This window comes from Mustela lutreola, chromosome 7 (assembly GCF_030435805.1).
Source record: "Mustela lutreola isolate mMusLut2 chromosome 7, mMusLut2.pri, whole genome shotgun sequence".
NCBI classification, from domain to species: domain Eukaryota; kingdom Metazoa; phylum Chordata; class Mammalia; order Carnivora; family Mustelidae; genus Mustela; species Mustela lutreola.
Genome location: NC_081296.1, coordinates 63,349,568 through 63,373,352, shown reverse-complemented (window position 1 = coordinate 63,373,352; position 23,785 = coordinate 63,349,568). Strand labels below are relative to the sequence as shown.

General features: G+C 37.4%; 1 protein-coding gene across 3 annotated transcripts in view; it reads right to left on the bottom strand.

The window, feature by feature from the left end:
* The window catches only part of CDIN1 (CDAN1 interacting nuclease 1), a 203,406-nt gene that overhangs the window by 87,947 nt on the left and 91,674 nt on the right, over nucleotides 1-23,785 (bottom strand). For all 3 annotated transcript variants that reach the window (XM_059181110.1, XM_059181112.1, XM_059181109.1), the window contains 3 exons: nucleotides 21,938-22,005; nucleotides 11,358-11,423; nucleotides 10,655-10,760 (listed from right to left, as the gene is read on the bottom strand). In XM_059181110.1, the coding sequence (XP_059037093.1) occupies nucleotides 10,655-10,760; nucleotides 11,358-11,423; nucleotides 21,938-22,005 (240 nt within the window). The remainder of the gene's footprint in view (nucleotides 1-10,654; nucleotides 10,761-11,357; nucleotides 11,424-21,937; nucleotides 22,006-23,785) is intronic.

Genomic DNA, 23,785 nt, shown 5'->3' with positions numbered 1-23,785 from the left:
ATTTATTTAGAGAGCACACACATGTTGTGCATGAGTAGGGGCAAGCGGCAGAGGGAGAGAGAGAATCTTGAGCAAGCTCCACACAGTATGAAGCCCAATGTGGGGCTTGATCTCACAGCCCTGAGATCATGATCTGAGCTAAAACCAAGAGTCAGATGCTTAACGGACTGAGCCACCCAGGCACCCCCAAGACTGTCACTTCTAAAAGAATCAAGCAATATAAAACACATAGGGATCAATCTAATGAAAATGTGAGAGATTTGTACACTGAAACCTACAGGGCATTTTTATGACAAATATTAAAAGACCTAAATAAATGGAGAGATACTGTAATCACGGGTCAAAAGACTCAATATTGTTAAGATATCAATTATTATCAAATTGACCTACAAATTTAATATAATCCCAATCAAAATCCCAATAGACTTTTTTGGGGTGAATTTATATAAGATGATTCTAAAATTTATATAGTAATGCAAAGGGCCTAGCACAGACAAAAACCACTTTGAAAAAGAAAAATAAAAAGTTCGAGAATTTATATAGTTTCCAAAAATATAGCTATAGTGATCAAGATAGTAGAGAACTGATATAGACAAATTGATCAATGGAACAAAATAGAGAATTCAGAAAAAGGCCTACACGTAAATGATCAATTGATTTTTGACAAGTGTGCAAAGGCTATTTAGTTGTCTTTACAACAAATGGTTCTGAAACAACTGCATATTTTGCTAGAAAATGAGCTTTGATCCACATATCATGCCATATATAAAAATTAACAGCAAATAGATGCTAGACCTAAATGTAAATCTAACATAAATCTTTTTTTTTTTTTTTAAAGATTTTACTTATTTATTTGACAAAGAGAGAGCGAGAGCACACAAGCAGGAGGAGCAGAGGGAGGGGGAAGAAGACGACTCCCTGCTGAGGAGGTAGCCTGATACGGGACTCTATCTAGGACCTTGGGATCATGACCTGAGCTGAAGGCAGACCCTTAACTGACTGAGCCAACCAGGTACCCTAAAATAAATTTTATAGGAAAAAAGGGGGAATCTTTATGATTTTTTTAAAAGATTCTTTTCAATTTTAAGTAATCTCTACACCCAACATGGAGCTTGAACTCACAACCCCAAGATCAAGAGTCACATCTTTCACTCACTAAGCCAGCCAGGTGCCTCTGCGATTTCTTTAGATCTTTTAATCTTTAAGATTTCCTAGATGTGACATCAAAGGCATAATTCATAAAAGAAAACTAGGTAAATTACACTTTATTAAAATTAAATTGTTCAGAGAATGAAAAGACAAGCAACAGACTAGGAGACAATATTTCACATTTGATCACATGTCTGATAAAAGACTTCTTTTTTTAAAAAAATTTTTTCTTTTTAGGATTTTATTTATTTATTTGACAGACAGAGATCACAAGTAGGCAAAGAGGCAGGGAGAGAGAGAGGGGGAAGCAGGCTCCCCACTGAGCAGAGAGCCCGATGCGGGGCTCGATCCCAGGACTCCAGGATCATGACCTGAGCCGAAGGCAGAGGCTTTAACCCACTGAGCCACCCAAGTGCCCCTGATAAAAGACTTCTATCCGGAATTTTTTTTTTTTTAAGGATTTTATTTATTTATTTGACACACAGAGATCACAAGTAGGCAGAGAGGCAGGCAGAGAGAGAGAGGGAAGCAGGCTCCCTGCGGAGCAGAGAGCCCGATGCGGGACTCGATCCCAGGACCCTGAGATCATGACCTGAGCCGAAGGCAGCGGCTTAACCCACTGAGCCACCCAGGCGCCCCCGGAATATTTTTTTTTTAAAACTTCCAAAACACAATATGGAAAGAACTCAAAAAATGAGCCAAAGACTTGAACAGTCACTTCTCCAAAGAAGAGAGGTAGCAAACAAGCATGTAAAAAGATTCTCAATGCCACTTGTCATTATAGAAATGGAAATTAAAATCACACCGAGACACTACTATACAACTCTTAGATAGCCTAAAGTTAAAAAGACAGAACATACCAGGTGGTGGGGAACACCTGAAACTATCAAACTGCTGGTGGGAATGTAAAATGGTATAGCCACTTTGGTAAACGGTTTAATCATTTTGCAGAAAGGTCAACATACATTTATTGTTACATCGCAACCATTTCATTCCGAAGTATTTGGCTAAGAGAAATGAAACCATATTTTTACATAACTATTTAAAGGAGCTTTATTGCTAATAGCAAGAACTAGAAACAACCTAAATGTCAATTAGTAGGTGAACAGATAAACAAATAATAGTATAGCTAAAGCAAAAAACAAACAAAAAACCAAATGCATAACAAAACAATACAAAAAATAAAGAGCAAGCCAAAGTACATGCTTTATGATTCCATTCCATAAAGTACATGCTTTATGATTCCTGAATCTATAGTGAAGAAAGCCAATTAATGGTTGCCTGGGTGCAGAGAGAAGTGAAGAGACTGAGAGGAAGGTCTCTAAGGAGGCCCAAGAACTTTAGGGGTGGTAGGAATGTATGTTCAATATCAATATCAATATGATAATTTTTTAAGTTTATATAAACATGTGTCAAAACTTGTCAAATTGTATACTTTAAGTATATGCAGTTTATTATGTCAATTACACCTCAATAAGGCTATTTTAAAAACTATTATTTATTAAAATAGACTTGCTTTTTATGTGCAACCAACTGCAATTCAGAAATTTAAAAAAAAAAAAAAAAAAAAAAAAAGAACTCCATTTAAAATTAAACATTTCTTAACAAATGTTCCAGGTCCAGTTCTCTTCTGAATTCAGACCAATCTTCACACAGTTCAGTCAGAATTTGTGAATGCGAGCCATATACAAAAGACTTCTCTAATTCTATGGATTTCAAATCCAACAATTCAGGGGTTATTATATTCTGGGTATACTGGTATATATGACAGGCTTTTATAATAATCCTACAGATACATATTTTGAACATAGAATAAGAGCTCTTGAGAAAGCAAGAAGGAATAGCTGGCCCATTTTTCGCTAACTTTATGGAGGTAAATATCTAAACCACATGTGCTGGAGAGATTTTAGATCCGCTCCGTAAACCCATTAACAGAGTAAAGTAGCCGCTTAAAACAGATTTCTCACCACGGCTGGGCTGACATGCAACTGCCTGGTGGGACAGAAGGCATACAGGTGTGAATTCAGAGGGAAATCTAGGTTCAGGTCCCATCCCTGCAATTTATGGCCTCAGGCTTTACTATCAGCCCCCTCCATAACAGAGGGTGGGTCTCTACCACCTGTCATAATGCTTGCTGATCTGAATTTTTATTCCTTAATAAGGCTTTAATCCTCTCATCAACGCTCTGTTTGAAAACAGAAAGGCTACAAACACAAGGGCTGTTGGGCAAATACCTAGCCAAGGCTAGGTAAAGAAGTTGACATCAGTACTGCATGTAGATTTGGCATGATCACCTAAGGTTTTCAAAAAAAAAAGAAAAACTCCCAAGGTCCAGGCTCTACCCAACATCAATTAAATCAGTTCCCCAGGGAAAAGACCTACATTAGTATTTTTAAAATGCCCCTCATGTGCTTTCAATACATGGTGAAGTTTGAGAATCACTGACCTACGCCCCCGTGCCATTTTCGCATCAGTTTCAATATGATCTCCAGTATTCTAGAATGAGTCTCAGAAATGGATTCTGTATTCTTGGGCTCCTAACTCTATCCATGTTCCTGGGTCACTTCCTATTGGCAGAATCTCTATTATTCTTCCCTCACTCTCTCTGTATGATCATCATGGCTGTGTTTCCATCTTCAGAATCATTGCCCAAGCATTTGCTTGTTTGTTGGGTGTGAGGCAACTTTTCTGAAGCATATGGGACCCATTAATTCTATCACCAGCAGAAGTGGGTGGGTCAGCAGAAGAGTCATCCTTTCAACAATTCTTTGATCCCCTGATTTTGGAAAACTGGTCAATACACTCTCTATTCCCCCCACTCTCCTAAATTTTGTGCATGCCTGAAGACTAATCAGATATCATTCTGAGAAACTACAATTCATTAATATTTCTTTGTATGTCTATTTGCTTTCTCTTTAGTCCTTCAACCCATTCCAGTTATTTAACAACTGTCTCTTTATTGCAAATATCACTTAACATAAGGAACATTTCTATTCCTTATTCAGTTCTGGATTTAAAGTCAACATGGAAAATAATTAACAACAGCAGTCAATATGAGTTCCTTGGTTGGGAAAATTCTTGCATTTCACATTGCAAATGCAGAAAAAAAATGTTATAAGAATTCATTCTTTTTTTTAAAAAATCTATTTATCTGACAGAGATCTCAAGCAGGCAGACAGGCAGACAGAGGGAGGGGTAGGGAAGCAGGCTCCCCACTGAGCAGAGAGCCTGATGTAGGACTCGATCCCAGGACCCTGAGATCATGACCCGAGCTGAAGGCAGAGGCCCTACCTCCTGAGCCACCCAAGCACCCCGAAAAATCATTCTTATAAAAGTACTACAGACACAGCAGACAGTTCCTTCATCCTTTTCAAATATTTCGAGGTTATTCCAGCTAATAACAGTGTCAAATATTTGTCTGGAACAACGGAACATCAATATCTCAAAACCACCTCCACTCTAAGAGATGGAAAAGTAAATTATTATATTTTACCTTTAGAGAAGTCCTCTCCAGTGCATTTGCTAATTATTAGTCAATCTGTCTCTTGTTGTTGCTGATGACTACTTGTTAGTATACCGGAGCAGAGCCTTCTGAGGCTGTTGTAATTGAAGGTTTGCAAGAGCTTCTATGCTGAGGTACATACTCCAACTTAAGACAGATGTGATCAGCCTTGTTTTTAACAGGACTGAAATAACTAGAAATCTGTGATTTGGCTAATTGCAGGCTTCCAGGAAGTATCTTAATACAGGAAAAACTTTGGCCATCCTCTGAAAAAAATACCTTCCTTGACTCTAACTAGTAGGCAGCCCCATTCTAAATGCCTCACCTCTCAAGGCAGCACAGACCAGAGAAAGCAATTGCTAAACCATTGAGTAAATAACCAATCTTTAAAATATACTTAGAGGTAAGAACTTAAGTCAAATCAATTCTTGTGGCAGAAGGAATTAGCTTAGCATTGCCTCTAGGAGAGTAGACTCTCTGGAGCCAAAGGTTCAAAATTCTGACATATGGAGCTCAGCTCTTAATCTTTTCAGTGATACATAAATGTGATCAAGACCATATTTCCTCTGGTGCTCATTTCCCCTCAGATCCTAACACCAGTACAAAAAATGACTTTGGAAGATATTGCTTCCTTTGATTCTGCTATTTAGAACGATTCAAGAGAGACTCATGGCCTGGCCCAAAACTATAGAGGATTCTGCTCTGGACCCTTTGGGTTGTATCCTAACCCATGGGGTGAGGATTTTGCAAGACCAAGGGGACATCCCACTTGCTGTATATTCCCCCAATCCCTATCTAGGCTACACTCCATGGAGCAGGGACCTTAGAACTGATCACCTACTAGCCCCTCCACCAGCCAGGTATTTTACCAGCTTTTGGGCATTTGATGATAGATATAACATGTAGATAAGATGAAACTCAGTATTAACTGGAGGAAGGTGACAAGTAAATAAGAAATTACAATATTTGACACATGTTATGAAATTACTAGCAGAACACAGGAGTGGGTATCAAACTCAAGCTTGGAATGCAGGAAGGTTTCCCAAAGGGATGTCAGCCAAGCTGAGTAGTCCAGGAGGAGTTTATCTGGCCAAGAAGGTAGATAAAAATGTCTACTCAGAAGACCTCTAAATCCATCAAACAGGGATATACAGAAGAAAGAGACACAGGGGAACTAATATTTGTTGACTGCCAGGCACTTTGAAAGAGCTTTACGTGTTTTAAATAACTAATCTTCATGACCATGTGGTCAAGAAGGTATGACTGACACCATTTTATGGGAGAAAACAAAGATCTGGGGAGATAAAGTAAGTTGTTCCTGGTCATGGGACCGGAAAGTGGCAAGAACAGGAGAGAACAGGAGAGATTCCCTCCCTTGTTTCAAGGATCACTAAAACAGGAAATCACGTTGAAACCGAACTTGGCCTTGTGCTTGGCAGTCAGTGTCAATCCTCTCTGAGCGAAGTAAAGAGAGGTATCTACAAACTGCCCTTCAACTTCTCACGGAGGCCAGTGTGTGTCCAGAATGGCAGCTGGCAGGGCTGAATGTGCAGCTGAGATATCCACATTTGTGACCAGTAGTTGTTGGGCACTATGCGCATGCTGCCTAGCTGCTTGTGGAGTTTTGCTCTTTAGGGTCACTTAATATTACTGGAAGTGAGCACAGCGTGTCTGCTCCTACTTCTCTCAAAGGCCACATGTACGTACAGAACCCATGTATGAAACTTGGCCTCAGATTATAGAATTACTTTTTTCTTTTTCTGTCACCCTCAGATATGAAAATATACTTACTAATATAGATCAAATTGTCAAAGAATTCACATTTTGGTTAAAGAAGTCGAATGAGAAGGCTTCTGGGGTGTTGATTGTACAAGGAAATATGGTTTCTATACCATTTGTATTTATAGCTCTATGTAAATATAGGATATATAAATACATATATATCTAAATATGTAAGTTTTTTCTTTACAATCATATATAGAGCCTTATATAATTTGGGGCTATGTTATGGTCCAAGTGCTGCTTCTCAGAAGTACTCTTTATTTCCTTTAACTCCACATAAATAGAGACTGTGGAGATCTGAGGCACTCCTTGATCAAAATTCATACCCAGGATAGGGACTTGCACACTGGAAAGGCAGCTTACTGTTCTGTACTCAAAGACTTTGACTTCAGGGAAGGTGATGGCATTGCAAAATGTAAATTGTTCTGAGGTTAATTAATCCAGGGAAAATTCTTGATACTTTGATTACAAAAGACTGAGGGGCATACTGCATATAGTAATTAACAATAGCAACATAAAGCTCTTTAATAGAGACTTGTATTCAAACAAATTGTTGCTTATATCAGTGTTTATTCTTTCACTCGGATAGGGATAAATATTATGAAGAAAAGTCCAACCCAGTGAGGAGGGAGAGATGACTGAGGTGAGGCCATTTAAACTGGGTGGTCATGGAAGGTATCCCTGAGGAGGGAAATTTGAGTAGACATCTGAATGATATGAGAAGCTCACCATATGGAGACCCAAATGAAGAAAACTCCAAGTAGAAGAATTAGCCAGAGTAAGAGTTCTGAAGTAGAAATAAGCAGTGTAGATTTAAGGAAGGCCCAGAAAACCAGTGTGGCTACAGAAGTATAAGAGAGAGAGGGAGCCTTAGTCGAAGGGGCAGGGAGGAAGGGAAGAGACAAGTGTGCAGACAAGTAGGGGTAGAGGACAGCCAGATCATGCACGGCTCTGAATATCATGGGAAAGAGTTTGGATTTTATTTGAATTATGATGGGAAGTCACTGAGGGGTTTTGAGCAGGAAGTGACATAACCTGATTTGTATTTCCTAAGAGTCACTCTGGCCAGGGTATGAAAAACAGACCACAGGAGTGTAAAGGTTAATGTCTGGAGATCAGTTCGGGAGCTACAGCAACAGTTTAAGAGATGATGACAGACAGTGAGGTGATGGCAGCGAAGAAGGGGATACTGAGGCATGATCTGAGTTATGACAAAGATGGAGCTGAAAGGACTTTCTTGTAGGTTGGTGATAGGTTTGGGTTTTTGGGTCGAGTATTTGGGCAAATGGTGGCACTGTTAGATGAGGTTGGGAGGAACTGGGGGAGCCCCAAGCCTGGGGAGGAAAATCAAGGGTTTAGTGTTAGACATTTTAGGTCTCAGATACCTATTGGATATCCAAGAGGAGGTACTGAATGGACTGTTGTATAAACATATTTGTACTCAGCGGAAATATTAGGGCTGACAGCAAAAATTAGGAGTTATTATTATAGAGATGGCATAAAAACCATAGTCTCCAATGAAATCTCCAAAAGAGACCCCTGCAAGTGAAAGTGGATAGCAAAGGGAAGTGGGCTGAGCACTGAGTTCCAGGACTCAGCTCCAGTGTAGACCCGGGAGGAGGAAAAGCCAGCAAAGCAAACTGAGTATGCTGCTAGGATGGCAGGAAGCAACCCGAAGAGTATCTCTCAGAATTCAAGAAAAGATGTTTTAATAAAGATGTAGGGTCTGATCAACTTTGTCAAAGATGCTGAAAGGAAGAGTAAGAAAAAAAGGAAACTGTTGTAGAAACATTAAACTAAAATTAAGGGCTCTGTAGTTACTTATGTGAGAAAATGGGTTTTTATAAGGTCATGATTCTACAAATATTAATTGAACAGTCTTAATTGTAAAATCCAGCATTTAATCTAAAAATAGTATGACAATTTGATAACAGTATTTATGACAACTAGAAGCTTATCACACAAATAAAGTAATTAGCCCAAATGCCAACCAGCCAACAGCTTCCTTGAATGGCTACCTACAGGTGGGAGAGAGGAGTTCCTCCAGTCTGAATAATTTCAGCAACTACTTTGTGAGTTGTGTTGAGGCAAAATATGAAGAGTAGGATACCATACATTCATAAGTAGGCTAAGTTCTCCTGTCAAAATGTACTATCGTTGGTAAGTCCATATCACTATTATAATCAAAATTTCATCTCCAAGTAAATGCCTCCATGTGCCATTTTGAATATCACCACTACTTCCATTTCTTGGCCTGTCTGCAGACATTTGGTAAAACTACTGAATTCTGTGTAGAGTATTTCTTCCTTGGATGAGCTGGAACATTCAAAATCCAGGCTGACTTTCCCTTATTGCACAATATACCCTGAATGAATCATGTGCAAGGTCTGGTACATATTCAAAGAACATGGTTAGGGAATGTAAACCAATAGTCACGTAAGTAAACACATTAGAAAAAGTAGCACACAACAAAATAATCTAGAATTCAGTCCAAAGGAAACTGTATTAAATTATCCCTTGCTAAGTCTCCCTCCGGCTGGGTCAATAATGCGTAGGGGTCCCATGACTGACCAGAGTATTCAGCCTCTAAAATAGTGAGGGCTAAGCATATAGCAAGTACCCCATAAATAGTACGGTTGTTTTAGGAAAAAAAAAAAATACCGTGATTTTAGAATTTTCAAGTAATCTCTACTCTTTAGAATTCCATTTGTAATTGTTCCTTATAAAAGGCTTGACCAGTACCAGAGTGGGGGCACTGTCTCCGTGCATAATGGTTTCGTTTATTAGTAGAATTAAAACTGCTTTAGCAACCTAAACTTACACAATTTGATTTTCTTGTCATTGCTTTCCCTATATCATCAAAGATGATGCTTTCTTTACTATTTCAAACTCACAAAATTGCTAAAAATCTAAAATTCAATTTGCCACATTACTGCTAATTTGAATAATGGCTGAATAAAAGATAGGGAACGCTGAAGCAGCATTGATTTCTAAAACATTTTGCACTTTTCTCCTCCATCCCTGTAAAGTAAAGCTCGGATGCTACGCACAATTACACAAGAAAATCAAGAAAGCCATTACATTCAGCATTTTGTCATGATCATTGTTACCATGGCAAAAAGTGGGCTTAGTTTAGCACAGCTGCTACGGACGAGGTCTGCTGGCCTTTTGTAAAGCTGAGTAACAATATAATACCAAATTCTGTAGCCTGTCACTGTTTTTTTTTTGTTTGTTTTGTTTTTGTCTTTTTGTTCTGTTTTGTTTTGTTCTGTTTTGTTTTTCTGCAGGATAAGACTATTGTGCACAGATGCTACTGTCTCATTGCTTAATGATCTGGGCCAGTGTCATCTTACTACTGTATTCTTACTGTTGGCCAGTGACTGAGGAACACAGTTAACCTAGAAAGGTTGCCCCTTGCCCTACCTCCTATCCTAAGGGGAAAAAGTGCATGGTGTGAAAATGTGGCACTTGAATAATAGAAAAAAAGCCTAAATTTCAACAGTTGTACTAGAAATGCAAGGGAAAGTGCAGAGTTTGGGAGCGAGAAATACAAATGCATGCAGACTAACTGTATGGCACCTTATTTTCTTTCTGAGAATCAATTATCTTTAAAATGGGGGGGAAAGGTAACTTCCTTGTGAGGATTAGCTGAGAGAATATGAAAGCCCAGGCACATGGTGGGAATTTGATAATAAAGCATCCTCCCCTTCAACCTTTTCCCTTAATTGATGAGATTTCCATGCCTTTAGGACTGTTGACCGAAGTTGGTAGGTAAACTGTTTTTCTATTGGAAGGCAAATCGTTTTGATCTTTGATATCATTTGGATACTTCCCTCAGCTGACGATATGATCTTTTTAAAGGTCTGAGAGTAAGCATAAACTTCACAGCCAAACAATAAAAAGTTAGTGTCAGTATCCTAACAGGCACTCCACCTTATTATTCCTATTTTGAGCGCTACCAGTATTATCGCTGTAAAATGGAAAATGAGAGAGAGTATATACTAATTTTGACCGTATGCAGAGATTTTTAGTTTTAAAAAAATGAATCCACATTATGAAAGCAGAGAAGTTTAAATTATCTGAAATGAATACATTAATCAAGTCTCGGTATTCACCAGAAACAAAGGCTACTAGCATTTTTACCAGCTAAACAAAATATTTTTTCTAATGAGATTTCAGCTGTGTATCGTTTATCTTAAGAGAAAAAGAATGGGACCTTACCTATTCCAGTAGCTCCAGAACTGGTCATGCAGGTAGGCCTGGTGGCTACATTCATCACCAAATGAGGCTTTGCTTTCAATCCAGTGAATTATGTGCCCTTCTACGGCTAAGGGACAAAGCATTACTAATACAGAGGAAAGAGAAGGGAAGATTGGAAATACTAAGCTCTATCTAGGCCTCTCTGTGCTTCACATTAATGAGCAGAGGCTCGACCCTTGCTGTCGTCAATGGAAGAAATTATAAAAAACACAATACGTTTCTACAAAGACCATTTATGCTATAATCACATCCCTTTCATTTTCATCATCATTTTCAAAAAATCCCCCTCCTGTTCTGGCACTGCCTCTGTAAGTGGACAAGTTCTGTGAAAGCAAACCCAAGTGAGCCAGCCTGGCTTTTCAGAGGAACCATGTTTAAAGATTCAGGATTTAGAGAAATGACCTAACAATGGCACCCAAAATGTTTTCCGAAGACATGTTTACTTCTCAAATTATAGGTAAACATTTTTAAGGCAGAGATTTCCTCTGACTCTATTATTTTCTACCATTCTAAAACAATCTCTTCCAATAATTTCACCCATTTAAAGCTAATCTACTCTGGAAACATTTGCTAATATTAACAAAAAGTAAAAAAAAATTAACCTATGGAGAAAAGACATCCCCTTTTACTATAAACAAATGCATAAGAGAGTTTAAGAACTTACCAACTGGAACTTGTAAAATAAAGTCTGGTGTTTTGTCATAACCCTTTGCACGGAGCTGATCTTCATCTATAGGAAGAACAAATACTATTACTTGTACAGTGTTTCATTAACAAGACAGCAATATAATTGCTTTTCTTTCTTAAAAATGTGTAAAAATCACTAATGCAGCCACACATATCTTTCTTATGCATGCACGGCTATGTCAGAATAAATGAACTTTCTTAACAAACCTGAAGCAGAGATATAAAAATGCTTCTTTGTCCCTTCTGCATTTTTATGTCTTTATTATAAATATCATTAATTCAGGCTGTCATATGCTACCTTTTTTTGGGTAATTGAAAATACTCAAAATAATGAAATATACTTACTGATTAAAAGAAAAGGCTTTCACCACCGTGAATATCACTAGTGTTATCAGGCAATATTGACAATTTACAGTAAGGCACAAGCACAGTGGCCTTTACAATTATAAAACAAATGTTTTCATTAAAGCAATTAAGAAAGTTTAGTTTCAATTAGTAAAACTATTCCTATACACAAGAACACAGAAAGGGACAAGGACAATGAGATCACTACGGAGAATTAATTGCCCTGCTTAATTCCTTTGGTATGCTATTGTTTCTGGCATTTACCAGAGTTTTACAACTAACAATATGTAATTCTGAAAAGCAAACAGGCTTTGAGATCTTTTTCTAAGTCTGTTCGATTTCCTGATCCTCTGTAAATATCAATGATCCATTCAGAAGGAAAGGAGGCAGGAAAAGGGAGCTTGGCAAAGTTGGAAAAAACTAGCAAGGTGCTTGGTTTAAAAAAAAAAAAAAAACTTCCAGTATTTTCTAAATGCTGTCCTTGACTTCTAATGGCATTACAATGTGATTTCTGAAATGAGGAGTTCTCCATTAGATTTTGGAGTGACCTGGTCATTCAATTCCAGACGTGGCTTTCTGTCTTCACCCAACCTCAACTAATGGCCCAACCAAGTAACAAGGAAGGCTGTGTGGTCTCTTAACACCTACTGGGCTGTTGACATTGTCATGCATCCCATTCGCCTTCCTGCATCACCTTTGATTAAAATTAATGGCCCATTCCCAGTGTTGGGTAGCTTATTTCCAATCCATTTGTCAGCCCAAGACAGTGGTTTCATGGCCAATGTTCAGAAACTCTGTTTTAGAACACTCTTGTGTACATCTTGAAAGGTCAGCATTTTAAACGTAAATAACCTTTTAATGACAAGACATATTCAAACTAGATATTTAAGTTTAATTTTGTTAAAAGTGGATGTCCTTTATCCAGACGTTAGAGGATTGATACCAGAATTCAGAACAATCTCCCCTCCTTGAAATATAAAAAAATTTAAGTTAACTATTGAGATAAGGAAATACAAATTTAAATAATTTTACTTGAAAAACAAGAGAATTTGGAAAACTGGACTGCAGATGAACAAGACTGGAACAAATTTCTATGCTCTCAATACACTGGCCACAATGAGAATATTTAAAGGCAAAGACATTTATTAAAAGCAACGTAAGCGCCTTGAGCTAATGTTTCCCGTAGCTGATGAACAGTTTTAAAAGCTGGGTTGACATTAAAAAGCAGAGACCAATATTTTATTAAAACTTATCCTAGCTTGATCAACCTTTACAGATGTTAGAATCTGTTTCAGAAAGAAAAATGATTGTTTCTGAGAGCAGCTCAAAACAAAATTTCAAAGGTCACCAAGCTATCCAAATGCACATACTAAAACTCTTAAAAGCAGATGTTGCACTCCAGTTCACTGCACCAAAATTACCAACACAATACCTACAATTTAAATTTTGTCACTTACTTAATGTCACACACACACACACACACACACAAGTCGGGCAGAAAACATCAGGTGAGGCTAGGGAATCTTTCCATCCTTCACTGGAGAACTTCAAAGTATGACCACATATTTTCTCACTCCACTCTCCCCTTACCTCACTCTATCACTCCCTCTCAGTTTGAAGTTGATCCTATAGTAATTTTACCCAAAAGGATAGCTTCTAGAAATCTGTTTCACCACCAGTGACATCACATTAAAAAAAAAAAAAATTAAGAGGTTAATCCACATATTTGAAATACTTTATTATGTATCTTTTCCCCATTCTTTTATTTACTAAACTCTCATTGCCTTATCATCCCTGTTTCAACCTTCACACTGTTAACTTTTATCCTAGACTTCCCAAGAAAGGAGGGAACAATGCGGGCAAAGTTCAGCGGAAATGCCAGCACAAGTACAGGGAGTAGCATTATGAGCAGGTGGCCTTGCTCACCTGGTTTAGGCCCCAGGAGAACTTTCTATCATGGATCATCCCCCTGGGAGATTTCTAAGGTCAGCCCCATCCATCTGGTCGGATTTCCTGGCCTCTGTATTATGCTCCTTTCTTGGGCTCCAGACCTTGAAAGATTCCTTCCACAACATCATTATCCAAACCATTGGGTATGGTTGACCACCTTTTTGGGGTTCCAACTCCATGTTCTAGAGGTTATGGCTCAGTCACCAGCCCACACTTCATCCTTTCTGTTCATTCTGGCTTCTTTCCCTTGTCTTATTGTGCTTATTCCTTGTTTCCCACATACTGGGTGCAAAGCATTTGCTCTGAAGACAGGAAGTGTTTCCTTCTCATTTTTTAAAGCCTATTCATTGCCCCACTGATACCACCAACGTATGCTTTGTATTTAATGTTCAAACGGCTAACTGAATAAAACACAACTACATTTTAAGGAATACTCCTGCCTTCTACAAAGCCAACCTAGACTGACTTAATAACTTTCTTTCCTGATTTAATTTCTCATTAATCAACAAGGCACAGGGACAACAAATGTGGCCCAAAGTTTATTTGGTATCTTTTACTGCTATCTTTCATCCTGGGTCCCAACTGTTTGCTCTGAGATTCATCTCAATCATCAAAGAAGGAGCTGCATCTCTTCCCTTAATGCTCATGGGAAGTTTTCCTACTTTTTTTCTTAAATCTGCAATATTTAAATAACATTAGTATTATCCATTCCTTTAAGTAAGGGCAGAATTCCTCACAAACAAGTGAGCCTGGTGCTATGGTGGGGTAGCTCTTTGGTTATTTTTCCCATTTCTTTGATGGCTACCAATCTGTTTCAATTTTTGTCTCTTCTAACAGTTAGTTTTGCAATTTCTATTTTCCTTGAGAATTACACATTTTGTCGAGGTTTTTATAGCTCTTTGTACATACTGGAGTCAAATGGTTACTTAGGATTCTTTGAACTTCCTAAGTAGAAAATTGGATGTTTCAGTAACCTAATGTTTTCTTCAAGAAAAAAAAAAAAAATCAGAATTAAGGGAAAAAAGAAGAATAATGTTAGCTAGAAAAGGCAAAAAAGAGTAATAGCAATCTTTAAGAATAGTGCTTTTAGTATTACTTCCCAAAATGTTGGGGATCAATATGAAATCCATCTCCAATCCTGTATAACTATCTTTTTTCCACTGAATATAGCAAATATGAAGTAAGGCTCATATTTAAGGTGTATGTTAAAAACACCCAATATATTTTGTAACTACTAAGCTTGTTGATGTCACAGTTCAAGGGCTCATTACCAAAATTAACAGAATATTCTTGCTTAAAAGCAGACTTCTTAGCCTTGAGGTCCACAAAAATGTGGGGTTTTTAGATAATGTGTGTGACTCATGAAACACAGTATTTCTGAACTTGTAAAGTCTTAGAGATTGCTAGTTCAGTAGTCCAGAGGAGTGAGGTGACTCACCATGACGTAGGCTTCTTGGATAGCTAAAGATACATCAACCAAGTTCTAGTTCGTCCAACAGACTACAGACCACTTTTAATTATGGCAAATATTTAAACTTGATCATGTGTAACATTTATGAAGTAGCGAAAAATTCTTATTCTCCTTCTGGAGGATCTTAAAGCATAGGAGGGGTGATGGCCATCTGTCCTATATTATTTGGGTGACATGTGCCTAAAGAGGAAATGAACTAGATAATCTCTTGATTTCTAGCATTTCAGTGGCCTTCTCTCCAACTGAAGTTTTAAAAAAATCACATCCACAGATAAAACTGATGTTAAATTTTTAAAAGCAACCCAGGTCTTCATTTATTTTTAAGTTGTCAGGCCTGCCTTTAGAGGGCATTTAAAAAAGGAATTACACATACGTAAAGAACACTGTGAAAGTTTAATTTCTCTGGCCTTTTAATTACCCTCTCCTCTAAATGCCCCAAAATATCCAAAGCAATTAAGTACTAATTACACAATTTCTTTTTCTAAAATAAAGGGCTGATTTTGAGTCAGAGAACAAAACACATCTGAAACTAGTTAACATATACTTAAGAATCATAGAAGGGCATGAGGACTACCAAGGAAAGGTTTGAGGTTTTGTTTGTTTTATTAAAAGGCTTTAAATTTTTTTTAAGAAATACAGTTTTCCCCCGGAAAATTATGCAAAATTCCAGTTCATGACATCTGAAAATGAAAAGTAACATTCTGACATGGCCTTTTATCTATGAATTTGTCCAAAGGTTTCTAAAGTGCTAGGTTAAAATACACTGTCTGATGAAAAGAATCTTAACACCTATTACGTTTCTATTAAATTGAGGAAAGGCAAAAGATATACGTGAACACAAATGAAAACTACAGTATATCTTTTCTAGTCTAGGATTTTGTTTTTTGTGTGTGTGTGTATGTGTTTTCCAAAATGCTGTCTCATTTAATACTTGGAGCTATGACCTTCATATCCGTATTTTTATGTTCTCAAAAAGTGAGTTTCACAGTCTTTTCTACCAAATTTAAGAAATCAGCAAGGTTTCAGCAATAGATGTTACTAGGATATGCATACCATGGGCAAAGGTATACAGAACAGATATGCATTTAATGGAGAGACCCACAGCACAGATAAACAAAATCTTCAGAGAAACCCAAACTTCATTACAGCCATTAGTTTCAATCTCTTCCCCCAAAGCCTCTTATCAAAGCTACTAATAAGGAATACAACTGACTGCTCTGACCTTGTCCTTTGCTTATGTCTCCAGGGGACAATACTAGTGAAAACTGAAGTGCCCTAAAGATAGGAAACAAATGGGAGGTCACAAAGCCAGGACAGTACAGAGTAGGGCAGAGCAGGCTGGTCCCTGCCAACCAGCGGCTGTGAAGACAGGAAATATGAAAATCAATAACAGAAGTAGAACTCTTCTATATGGGGTTGAATGCCATAAAAGAAGGGACACATCAGAATGGTTGAGTGAAAAGGGCAAGTTGTTGGAAAGGCATCGGCCGGGGCTAGTTTCCACTAAACAGAACAAGGGCATTGGATGGAACACCTTCCAACTTCCACATTCTGAGGAATGGCTGATGTTATCCTTTGGTTCAGTTTTTTTTTTTTTTTTTTTTTTAAAGCTGTCGTATTGATGTCAGACCCTTTTGCAGGGCCAGCTCCATTTGTCCCAGAACAAATCTCAATGAGGAAAAGAATATTAGCAGTTCTGAGACACAAAAAGGATCTTCTACACACATACACACACATGCATGCACTCTAGAGGCCAATCTCACAACACAACAGATTTGACTCACAATGCCTTTTCATCATGGGGACTAAAGCTCCAAACTATAATTAATTTTCTGTGGAGTGAGATATTTGAGTTTTTTGGTCCTGCATCCCATTCTGTCAGGCACAGCTATCCTACTCTGATGATGTGATTCTGATTCTGGGGAATGACCAATAACGTGAACCCCAACTATCAGCCTCAAGGGTGGACAGTTGTAGCAGATTAGAACCCTTCCTCAGTTGCATTATGGGGCTGAAGAGATTGACCAACTTGTCTCTGGGACTAAGAAGTCTAAGGAATAGACAACAAGCAACTACGAAGGATCATCTTTATTGCTTAAGAATGAAGCCACATAGAAAAAAAGAACACAAGAGGCAGAAAAGAGACTGATGACATTATTATTTTGTCTTCTGGATTCTATACACACCAGAAGCCAACTTTTTTCCTTTGGACTTTCCAGATACACATCCTTGAATATGTGTATAATGTAGTTTGACTTGATTTTTGTTACAAACAAGCAGTTCCAGTGTCTCATCAGTGGCCAGGAAAGCAGACAATCAGCAGACATGAGTTATCTGCCCAGAGCCATGAGGAGGGAAGGGCCCAGAGTAGAAAGACTATTAAAGTGGACAGGGAAAGCTGTCATCAAAGTTCCAGGGACTGTGTTGTCTTCTGCAGCATATGTGTATCTGATTCTCTTCTCCCGGTCCCAAGAAGTCCACACAAGCATATTAAGTAAGGGGAGTAAGCTGATCCCGCACCATGACAATTTCCTCAAGAACGAATAAGGACCTAGTTCCCTATATCCCATTTCCAATATCACATTCCCATTATTCTGAAAACTGCATCTTATTTTTATCCTTCAGAGAGATAGGAATTTAAATACTTGATACCTTATGAAATACCCAACCATGTCATTTCCCTTTAGCCTATATAATCATATGTTTTATTTCTAGTCTCTTATTCTCTACTGCTAACATCTGCCCATAAACACAACCTTAGCACTTTAAATCTCATCTGTTCCTGCTGCCTGTTCACCTGAAGTCATAATCCCCCGTTTGTCACATCATAATCACTCCCCCAACAGAGCACTGTTGCTTCAGGTGGGGAATAAAGCAGCAGGAGCAGATGAACTCCTAGAAGCAAAGATCCTAATTTTTTACAGCAAGGGACATCCTTCACTAAGCCTCCTTGGCTTTACAGATTATACCCTCCTGGAGTCCTACAGAGTTACACACGAATGCTAGAAAAGCACCCGTGTAAAATATGCCGGTTTGTCATATGGCAAGACCAAACATGGGACGGTGGGGCAGGGAAAAAGCAACTGCATCTCAGGTGTCACTCAAAATAATCGTTAGCTCCTACTAACAGGGCAACATTCACTGGAAAGAATACCGTTATCTCCAGAGCCATCCTTATTAAGCCAAATGTAACAAGAATTTGCACCAGACAGTGGCTGTGGAAGGCACTAATGAAAGTCCCCCTGACCTGGAGACATGCCAGCCCATGGAGGATGAACAGTTTGTTTCCAGTCTCGGATAAGCTCTTTCACAGTCTCTGACAGTGCACAGAGTCTCCTCATCTTCTCACTATCACCGTTTTCCTTTCCTCCCTTGTCTTTTGTCCAAAGCTCCTCCTTACCCCTGAGAAGGAGAGGCTGGGGGTAAGGGGAGACAACAAGACATGGTCTCATTAATCACCAGAGAGAGAAAAATCAAAACATCTCCTCCAGTCGTTAAAGTACATTTTCTATTGTGTTGATATTAGAAATGGAACGGACCCTTAGCAGAGGGGATAAGGATGATCACAATGCTTATTGCTCAATTTAAAGCTTAAAAAGGGCTCTTTGTGCATCTATACCTAGGAGCCGGCAGCAGGTTCTTCACATCTTCTCAGACTTTAAATGCTGATCAAGAAATGTTAATTCTATAGTACTGTCCTTGGAAAGAACTGACACAAACTTACCTGAAACTTATCTGAAATTTTCCTGGGAGGTTCCATGTTAGATTCAGCTTTTATTTATTTATTTATTTATTTATTTATTTAACCCTAATGGTGCCTGCCCAAAGTAAGTACTTAAAAGATATATGTCTGCTGAACCATTGGAAGAAAAGACTGGTTAGCACAGTGCTAAGATAACCAAGTTAAGAGCTCAACTAGCCAGCCTAGAAACACATGGTGACAGGAAGGTGATGGTGAGAGAGCAGATGCATATGTGAAATTCTATCACCACTTCAGGAAAAGTAGCTTATGAGCCAGTAGCATTTTCTTCTATGTAAACTGTACCTATTGATTTTTAGTATAATCTATACCTTTTTTTCAAAAGTTTACTAGATGTAGCACGACAACAGCCTCAAATGTATTTCTTTTTATTATCAAGACTATCAAGTGAGAACCTACTGAGATGCACTGGAGATGGGACTGAATTCTTGCTGGGCTGGACATAGCAACAGTGTGTATCAGTGTAAGCATCAAGAGGGGATAGAACGCTTACCATTGTCTTCACACTAACTAGTGTAGAAAACATGCTCAACAAAAATTAGCTGAAAACAAGGCATGAATAATAAATAAACCAATTATAAGACCTCTGAGAAATTGCTAGAAATTAAATGTATACATTTGTTTACAGCTTATCTCCCTACTAGACCATAATTCCACAAAAGCAGGGACTTCATCTGACTTAATGTTTCGTTCCTAATAAATAGTACCTAACTCAATAACTTATTTTTGGAATAAATGAATAAATGTATGAATAAAACATATTTTTTTAGTTGGAAAAACTAAACTTTATTTATTCAACTTTGATTTTTCTGAATACAGTGCACCTATCCACAGAAGTACAAATAGATAAATTTATAAAATAGGATAAATCCATGAGTACACAAATCTTTAATGAAAAGGGCTCTTCTTTTTTTTCTTTCCAATAGTGCCTGGTTAAATCTTGTGCCATAACAACTGTTCAGAGTATGGTTATGGATCAAGGAAATTAAAAAAATTATTAGTGTTAAAATAAAGGTTATTTTTATTTTTCTCTTCTATTGGTAAAAAGGTCATAGAAGATATGTATTTTATAAAATTACATATATAGCACAATGAGTGGAAAATTTAGAATGGTATAGACTTTCAGGGAAGTCGTAATTCTTAAGCAGGGTTAATATGTAAAAATAAGAATCCTTGTTTTTTTGAAAGTAGTGAACAGATTAGAAACCAAAAGAATGAGAGAGAGAGAAAGAGAGGGAGAGATCAGTTTTACTTTTGCTTCTAAAAGAATCAAAGTAAAGCTAACATGTTTGTTAAATAGCTCTGCAACAAAATTCAAGATGTATACATGTAAATGAGAAAACATCAGATTACTGGTCTATTTATAAACCAATATTTTTCTATAGTCAATTTTAAATGATAATCTATCTAAATTTACCTGGCACAGTACTTTAGACCTAATTTATCACTCTGAAGGAGTATACACAAGGTAAAAGAAAACCCCAGAACAATATTTCATACAAGGCTTTGACTTCTCATGCTTTAACTTGTAAATAAACTTGCTACATTAAAATGCTTAAAATGCATAGAATAAATTAATTTCTTTGTATGCTAATAAGAAAATGCTTAACAACAACACTGATGTTACATGGAGTCAGCTAAACATCCTATAACTCATTTAAAGATCAGTTAAGTATCACCTTTGGGTTATACTTTAATAAAATAGTTATTATTTACTTCAATAAAATAGTTATCTCTAGACCTGATAACACAGAGAACTAGATGGGACCCATGAATAGGAAGTCCCCTTTCTGAACTTGTATGCAAGTACTAATGACTCTGGCCATGTTTCTGCAATGTCTTTGCAAGTCATGGTCAATTCAGTCTAACAGTTCCCAGAATTAAGGGAGTCAAGAACCTGGAACTCAGTTTAGATCATATGTAGGCCTTTGGCTCCTCCTCCCGTACATGAAAAACTTGCTACTTTTACATACTGAAGTGTAATTCACTAATTTGAGGCCATTTTCCTAAATCAACTTTCTTTAGCCCCTGCTAGAGTATATGAGATCTCTCATTTCAAAATTATCAACAACCTGATAACACCTTCAATTCCATTCTCCAGCTCATTAATAAAAGTATTAAATACTAAGACTTAGAACAGACTTTTTGCAGGCCTGTCTTCAACATCCCCCCCAACCCAACTTGATGTAAGACCATCCAATGGACTTTTCTTGGCCAAATCTTTGTCCATTTTTGGAATAAAAGCATGTAAACCAATATTCTGTGATTTTTTCAACCTAAAAAACACACTATGCAGACTTAAATATCTACATATCACAGATGTGTACAATGAACATTTAGGTTTATATACAACCTTTAAAATTATCACATCACAATGGAGAAGAGGAATTAATTCACTGTAGAGTACTTTATGGTTTCTGTGATCAGTTATCACATGTATGCCCTTCAAGGCTTAATTTTAATGCTTCAGATGTTGAAAGAAATGATAATCTGTAACAAGATTCCATATTGGCACACACACAAAAACACATGTCCATGTATACATGTGAGATTTTTAAAAATCACACTACATCTATAATGACAACTAATGTCTCTCATAAAAATAATAAAAGCTTAATATTTGACTCTGATTCCATATGTGAGACAAACATATCCAACATGAATTTTTCTAACTATTCTTTTTAACATGTAAAGCATTTTATAGACAATATTTCTTTTGTTTCTTTCTCATAAGGCTTAGATTATGGCTAATATCTCATGACACCAAAAGTAATACTGCAACAGATATTAAAGCATTTTTTCAGCCACTTATTCTATAAAATATTAATTGAAAGCCTGTGCATGTGCTGTATATATAGGGATTAGGTAACTGAGTTCCTGCTCAGTTCTAAATCAATAAAAGATAACATGCACAGCATCAATCATCGTTCACTCTTCCTTTAGTACATAATAACTGTGAGTGGAAGATTTTTAAAAATATATATTTAAGCACTCATGGAGATATTACAAGCGAGAAGGATGTGATACTTACCTAGGAAGGACAGGTTTTTCTCCAGAAGCATGTCTCTTAGCAGGACTTCATGTTCATGGCCAATGGCACTGAGAAGTTTTAGTTAAGGAGGGTAACACAGGTGGAATTATACAATTAAAAATACGCTAATACCAGGTCTCTACTTTGAGATGGAATGGAAAATAGAGTAATCATAGCAACTACTTCCTCCATTAGCCCACATCTCTGAGGAATGAGATTTCATGCATGCCCTCATTTAAATGATTCACTGGAATCTTCTTATTTCTGTAATGTTTACAAGCATTTGGGCAACTAAAGATTTGTAAAGGGATGTGTACCTTATATTCTTTTGAAAGGAGGGGGAGTCATTTTAAACGTCCTTTGTACTATGTTAAAATCCCTCCATTCAACTAGTACATTTATTAAGCACTAACTAAGAGCAGCAAAGAATACCAGCCAGGCTTTGCCTTAAAGGAGTTTCCAGTCTTACAGAGTTCTTTAAATCATCTAAGAATCCATACTTATTCCAGAGCCAGCATTTCTAGATTCCATCCCACTTTCAGCCTTCAGTTGGTGATGCTCTGTGATGTGGGAAGCCAAATAGCTGACTTGCTGAGAATTCCAGGCACCCTGCAGGAAAATATTGCATGTTGCAAAGGACTGTGTGTTGGACGCGTGGGTGCAGAGGACGCTTTAAGTCTTCCTCGTGCACACACATTGTCTTATGGGTAGAAATAGATATGTACAGGCACATGTAAAGTCTTGGCATGATTACTATGAGTTATGTACTGGGTTTAGTACTTTATGTATGTTATTTCCTCCTTAGTTATTATCATCCTTATTTTACAGATGAGGAAACCAAGGCTTAGAAAGGAATGCATACACAGTCATATGGTTCAAATGTGCCAAGCAAAGGATTGGAACACCACAAAGCCTTTTGTATGACCTCCATACAACTTCCTGAAAAGTACTAAATTTAATTATGCAAAAATTATTTTAATAATTTATTTATTAAATAATAAATTTAATAATTAATAATAATAATAATTGCTACTAGCTAATATTTCTTAAATACTGTAACACTAAGCCTTGGTGTTAAACACCCGGGGTTTAATTTTTTTTTTTTGTAATTCCTCAATAAACTTTGGTTATTTTATTGCTATAGTTTCAAAGATTCATTACATTCTGCTGCTCACACATGCATATGCCATTTGTTTCATTACCGACTTAGTTACTGACAACTCATGCTGTTCAAGCCAGAACGCAGGAGTCCTCGGTGCCTACTTTGCTCCCACACTCCTTTCAGTACATGCGCAACTCTTATTGGTGTCAACTTACAACTAAATGCAACAGTCCCCAAATTTTCACTACTTCCTCTGCTACCATCCCAGCCTATCATTTCTTTTTTAATTTTTTAAAAATTGTCATCCCAGTATAGTTAAAATACTTACTGATATATTAGGTTCAGGCGTACAATATGGTGATTCAACACTTGCATACATCACCCAGTGGTCATCACCCAGTGCACTCCACGATCCCCATCACCTCTTTCACCCATCCTCCCACCTACCTACCTCCTGTCTGGTAGCCATCAGTTTGTTCTCTATAGTCAAGAGTCTTGTTTCTTGGTTTGTCTTTCTTTTTTCCCCCTTTGCTCTTTTGTTTCTTAAATTTCATATATGAATGAAATATGGTATTTGTCTCTGACTGGCTTATTTCACTTAGCATTATACTCTCTAGATCCATCCATATCATTGTAAATGGCAATATTTCATTATTTTTATGGCTGAATACTATTCCATTGTGTGTGTGTATGTGTGTGTACATACACTACATCTTCTTCCTCCATCTATTCCTCTATCTATCAAC